Source organism: Nannospalax galili, unplaced genomic scaffold (genome assembly GCF_000622305.1).
Source record: "Nannospalax galili isolate Female #2095 unplaced genomic scaffold, S.galili_v1.0 scaffold278, whole genome shotgun sequence".
Classification (NCBI taxonomy): domain Eukaryota; kingdom Metazoa; phylum Chordata; class Mammalia; order Rodentia; family Spalacidae; genus Nannospalax; species Nannospalax galili.
In genome coordinates this window covers 4,825,822-4,832,393 of record NW_008347536.1, presented here as the reverse complement: position 1 = coordinate 4,832,393, position 6,572 = coordinate 4,825,822, and the positions used below count along the sequence as shown (strand labels likewise).

At 39.3% G+C, this 6,572-nt stretch overlaps 1 protein-coding gene across 9 annotated transcripts in view; it reads right to left on the bottom strand.

Moving 5' to 3' along the window:
- The window catches only part of Dlg2 (discs large MAGUK scaffold protein 2), a 2,328,307-nt gene that overhangs the window by 1,156,192 nt on the left and 1,165,543 nt on the right, over window positions 1-6,572 (bottom strand). For all 9 annotated transcript variants that reach the window (XM_008844185.2, XM_029568893.1, XM_008844178.2 and 6 more), the window contains one exon: window positions 1,236-1,397. In XM_008844185.2, coding sequence (XP_008842407.2) covers window positions 1,236-1,397 — 162 coding nt within the window. The remainder of the gene's footprint in view (window positions 1-1,235; window positions 1,398-6,572) is intronic.

Genomic DNA, 6,572 nt, shown 5'->3' with positions numbered 1-6,572 from the left:
AGAGAGAGGAGAGAGAGAGAGAGAGAGAGAGAGAGAGAGAGAGAGAGAGAGAGCCTCCTATCCCACGCAGCTTGGAATTGACTTTTGTGGGAAGAATGACACTGAACTTCTGATCCTCCTGCCTCCACTTCCTGAATGCTCAGATTCCTGGTGTGCACCACCATGCTCAGTTGATGCTATGCTGAGAATTGAAATTTGGATTTCATGAACACTGTACACCCCACCAACTGAGATACATCTGCAGTCCCACACTTTATACCCTTTTGATGCAGGGTCCGTTTATGGATTCCAGGCTGACCCGTGGTTTGGAACGATCTCTGGACTCCAGACTGACTTCAAACTCACCATCCACCTGCCTCAGCCTCCTGAGTGCTAACATATATAGCTGCATTTTAAATTTAGGCACATCCACAAGGAAGTGCTAGTGAATTGAATGATCTGCCCAATAAAGGAAACAAACATTCCTAGTAGTTAATAGATGGATCAACGGGCTTTTCTTTTCACATTTCATCTCTCTTCTATTATAGCATTTACCCTATTTCTGGTTTTCTTTTAAAACTTTAACAGTTACAAGTTTTTTTTTTTATCCAAAGCACAGAATTGGATGTCATCACCCCAGTAGAGAGAATGATAGCCAAGTAGCACAGATAGTTTTATTCTCATTCAACTGTCTCTTCTTCTCTAAATACCATTGATCAAAAACTGTATACTTAAAGTTAAAAGGTAGAGATTGTTGGGGTTAAGTATAACACCCAAAAGAAAGACACCTTGTAAACAATCCCCCCAGCACAAAACAGAGGTGCTGTTGAGCCAAACCTCAGTTTCCTTTTTAGTTTAGACAGCAAGGCACCCATTAGGTATGATCATCACATATTTATTTTGTTATATCTGGGACTAGGAATGATGATGGAGGGGAAATATCCAAGTCAAACCATGGTGTACACATGTTTTCTTTTTCCTTAATCTCTACATTTCTTTTCCTTGTCACTTTTCAATCTTGACTGTTTGGTCCATTCTCAACAACAGAAAGGATTTTCTACACATTCAAACAATGGTAAGAAAAGTATTTCCCAGAATTACGAGGTTGGGTTCCAAACCATAGCAAGCTCCTTTGCAATTAGTTACCACGATCATGTTTTAAAATACCTCATTTAATCAGATCCACAATAGCTCCCTTAGCCATCAAGACTGACAACAACCACCAGCAATAAAGCATGAAGGGCAATCTGACCAACCTTCAGAGGAGAAATGTGAGACTGTAGCACATATCCGTGGACATTCTCTATTTGAGACAGGTTCTTTTCTGATACATGCACCAGTTCTGGACCTCTTACTTCATGAGTTAGCCGAGGTAAGGAATGATCATGTGGAGCATCCTCATCTTGGTATCGATACTTCTAGGAGAGAAGAAAAGAAAGAAAAGATGTATCAAATGTTTGAAAACTGTTCAGTCAGTCCATGTGAGTATTCTGCCCTCATCAACCAGACATAGTGCATACCTACTGTTGACTTCACCAGTTAGGTCTGACTGCTATTTCTTTTAGTGTTCATCACAAACCAGGGTAAGTGCAAGCAAAACCATATCAGTATTAACCAATGCTGATGGCTTTTCCTTACTGATAATATATTCCAATTATGAGCCACAAAAAGAATGGTGGCAAGATCAAGACAGTTTACTCAAGTAGAGAGAAGATAGCCCTCTAAATATTGAGGAAGAAAATAGAATTCTGCTATTTCTTTTCTAGAAAACTTAATTTTGTTGCTAGATATTTGAAAAGTTTAAATTTCCCCTGGTAATGAGGAAAAATGCTACCTACATTATTTCTATAAGCCTAAAAGGAAAGGTAATTGCATTTACTTTAGTTGACTCACTACGATGAACATTTATTTGGGTTAGTTGCAATGTAGGACAAAGAATTATAATTTCTAGGAATTAAGTTAGTTTTTAAAGAACTTAAAAAAATCAAAGAGTCTTCACAGATGATTCCTGACGTCAAAGGAATAACATCTCTTCTTGTTTCCTTTCCTTCTTTCCCTAACCTGCCTTATATTATCATAACAGTAAGAGAATCCTCTGGCAGATGTCATGGCTGGAGTCTTCCAAGCACATCTAGAAAGCTGGCCAGGAGAGAAGAAGGTCAAAACAAACAAACAAAAAAATCTCTGCACATATCCCTGGTGACAGGGTCATTCTCCTTTTCAGTATTGGCCTGGGTATCTATTTCTCTCTATCTTTCTGTTCTCCTTCTGAGCTATCCCTTAAGAAGAACACTACTTCAAAGTCTTTGGCCATCCAGGCGAAGAAAAAGGGACCACTTTACATGTGACTCCCAATCCCGCTAATAAATCATTTGCTAGTTGTGCTTGGCCTTTGAATCTGTGCATTTCACAGGAACATTAGAATCAGGGATTCAGATACCGTCACAGCACCATCTCAGGCTTCACTGTTACCTCTAATCTGTTCCCAGTGTCTCTGTATTGTTTTCATATCAGACCACTAGAAACACAGCTTATGAAGACATTTTTGCTTATTTTTGAGTTGAAAAAATATGCTGTCTTGGACATCAACTTTCAGTGAGACTCATAATCTGACAGTAACAAAACGGTGAGTAATTCAATTTGTCATCTAGTCTTAGTCAGAAGCAGATTATCAGCACATGTATTTTCTAGGAAGTCTATGCAAAGCCCAATGCAGTATTGGTCACAAAGTAATAACTATAACCAACAGTATCATCTCTGCCGTTGGTGAAGGACTCCTGCATTCTATCTCTTGAGGCATTCTGTGATATTCCATTTTGCTGAGACAAAACTAACGTGCATGAAAGTTAAGGCCATTGTTCAAGGTGATTAACTAGGGGGATCAGATTTGGGACTCTGTCCAGATAATTTAAATCTGAATCTTCTTTCTACTGCCATCAGCCCATGGTCTATACCGATAGGGACATGAAATCCAATTCTGAGAATTCACTTGGCAGCTTGACAGAAAAGCACCATTGAGGCAGCACACTGAAATGAGGTTAGAAAAATTCTGTGTGCTGCAAACATCATAGTTCCGTTTGTTGTTGTTATTCTTGTTGTTGCTGTTGAGTTTTTTGGCATTTTTGAGACAGGGTCTCCCTTGTATCCCCAGCTGGCCCGGAACTCACTATGTAGACCAGGCTACCCTTGACCTCACAGAGATCCACTTGTCTCTGCCTCCTAAGTGCTGGAATTAAAGGCATGTGTCACCACACCCAGCTGATTCTGTTTATTATTTTTATGGTATGAATAATTTGGGGAGGTAATCTTGGAAGCTGGAATTAACATTTCATACTCATCTCGATCAGTTATGTTTCCACTGGCCGTGGACACATGCCATGCATATGACCATTTTACTTTCTTTGGTTTACAACACATCTACTCCTACATCTGACCCACCTTCCAGTTCTCTCTCATGGAGGCACTAGTCTAATGCTTGTGCAATCACTGCAGTCAGAAAAGTAGGAGTCAGTTAGACTATCTCTTTTTTCAACCCCTACCTTCTGCCTGATATATTATGATGGAGCTACAGGTTTGAGGTAGGCAGAGGGAAAGACTGAAAGCAAACTAGTGCTCATGGTGGACAGTAGGAAGTTTTCCAAGAGACCCGGAGCCTAAATAATTGTCTTCTCAGTGCTGGCCACGTACTCCCCTTCCTATTAGTTTCTCCTTTAGTTGTTTTGGCTTTTGACTAAGAGTTGACAAGAACTGGTTTAATAGCAGTTTAACTCAAGCTAAAGCATCCAATTGAATTACCCAGATATTACAGTGTGGTATAGAGAAATTTCTCATCTGGGAAAAGAAATCTTTAACTCTGTCATTTGAGTTGCAATAAGACTAATAACATTAAGGCTAATTGTAGTTATAGTGCTGATATTAGTAGAAATATGAACGTCAACATTGATGCAGTAACAATATCACAGTTACTATGCCAGGAACCATATTAAATGTTCTATATGCATCTTAACCATCTGAGAGATGTTCTGTTGTTCTCTTTATTTAAGACTCAGGCAGTTAGGAATTTCTTCCAAGATCACCTGCCTAGTGAATTGACAGCTACATTTCAAATATGTGTTTGTTTCACTAAAACAAAAGCATTTAAATAATCTTGTAAACTGGTTAGAACTCAGAGCTCTTTACAGATTGCCTTTATCTTCAGGAAGAAAAATTTAAGAAATTTTCTGAAATCATCTAACGAGGGAGAGAAACAGTTCTGCTGAAGTCACAATGTGATTTAGAGTCCACTCTAATGTTGTGAGAAATTCTGAATCATCTGTCACTTAGGGATATTTGGGTAAGTGCTAATGCCACCCAGGGCTCTGCTGAAGGCCTCTATAGTACTGGCAAAAAGGCTATTAGGAAAGCTCTCTGCCTTGAAATCTGGCCTTACTCTCTTCCTCTCCAGTTTGAGCCATCAGAGAGGACTCCCCCATGCAAACAAAAGTAATCTCTGTCAACAGGTACTTCTGTTTTCATCTCTGATGGAACAGAGGCAGTAGTTGTGTTCTGGATTGGGGGTACTGAGACACCACCTATTCTATGTCAGTTGTACTTAGCACATTTTGCCTGTGACTTCAGGATTCCTGTCCTTTTTCCTGTTAAGTATAAGCTTACCTTTAGCCTTATATTCCATCAAAAGTCTCTTTTTATATATGTGATAATTAAATTGGGTGTCATTTCATTGGAAGCATTCGGTGACTGCTAAAATCCACAAGAGACCCTTCTTATATCCTCTTATATGCTCCCACAGCATTCTGCACAGATTCTAGTCAGTGAATAATAACCATATTGTACTGACCTGTCCATGTGTCTACCTCCCCTACTATCCATTATTGCCTCAATTGCAGAGAGGGAAACACATTTATCTCTGAAACTCCAGCCCTTACCTGACATGAAGTGAGAGACCAGTAAGTGTGAGTTTAATGGAATTAACTTTAAATTATCTGATCAATACTATGATCTACCTAATCAAAAAGCCCTCCAAGAAGATCCCTCATGCAATTATCTTCATCTCATTTATCATTCACAGGCTCCCACATGAAAGGACAAAACTCAGAATGACTTGCTAGACCCTGTGCAGTGGATTGTGCTGCTGTTAGTGCGAGTCGGAACCATCCTGAGCTGCTCAGAATTTAAACAGAGGAATCTACACATGCTTGATCCAACACTGGAGGTTCTCTGACAGCTTGCAATGTGGTACTGTGCTAGCAAAATAGATCATACTTGATCCAGAAGTGTAAATCTTCCAAGTTCTCATAAATGAGAAATACGTTCATCTTTTGTTGAACAAAAAAGTGTTCTACTTCTCCCTTGTAGCAGGAGTTGGCGCTGGACTGATAGGAGAGGAGAGAGAAAGAAGGGAAACAGAGAAACACACACATACATGGGGGCGGGGTGGGAGACACATACAGAGACAGAGAGAGAGAGAGAGACAGAGACACAGAAACAGACAGACAGGCATATAGACAGACAAAGGGAGAGGGAAGAACAGATAGAAAACTGAGGCACGCCAGTGATGTCCTTGTGATTCTGAGTGCTCAGTGTTACCATAGTACCTAATAATTACTAGATACAATCTGCAAACACTTTGCAAAATGTTAAAGAATTACACTAGTTAAGACTTTGAACATTATGAAGCAGGCACAAAATTAAGGAATGGTAAGCCTGTAGACCAAGCCTGACATTTAGGAAATGCTCAAAATTTGTAAGTTCGGCTGCTTCTGATTATGGTATTGACAAAAATCATTCTCTGTGTCAAATCTCATCTCCTTCTGTAACCTAAGCCTTTTAAGGACAGAAACCAAAGCTTTACTTTCGTCTCTTTCAACATTCAATTAGAATACTACATAGTCAAGTGACTGAGGGCTCTTGCTGGAAGAAAACCTCTTCTTTGAAAAATATGATTTGGCAGAAATGAAAGACCTATTTCAGGAGAAGTGTGCAGTAAGAACATAAAATAAATAACAAATTTGTAAGGAAGTGATGATTCATAGGAAATAATACAAATGCAACTAAGAACATAGGAAAAAATCAGTGGGAGAAAGATGTAGTTTCAAAAATGAACCAAACGGAAAGGAGGAGTTTTCATTTCCTCTCCAAACTGGAGATCTGGCATAGTTGGACAGAACGTCCAGTCATCATCCTACGCTAAATAATCTATTTTATTTGTATAGTTTGATAGGTTTTTTTTGGAATTATAGCTTATTTGAAGCTTGTGGCATGAACAGTCAGGTCTTCAAGTTCCTTTCTGCTTTTCGTGAGGCCTTGGCCTCCCTGAGACTTGTGTCCCATCCACATGACACACCTGCTGCAGCCTCTCTCTAATTCACTGCCTCCCTTTCAGGAAGGTACCACTGGATGAGGAGGAAGAAGAAGGACGAAAGGAGGATGATGAAGAAGGAGGGGGTATAGGAGGAGCAGCAAAGATAACAATGGACCGAAAAAGAGAAGATAAAGAAAGGGTTAATGTAGTGAACAGATCAGTATGGATAGTAATTCCATTAAGTTAAAATAAATTTCCTGAGTGACATCTTTTTTTTTTTTACTTTTTTTTA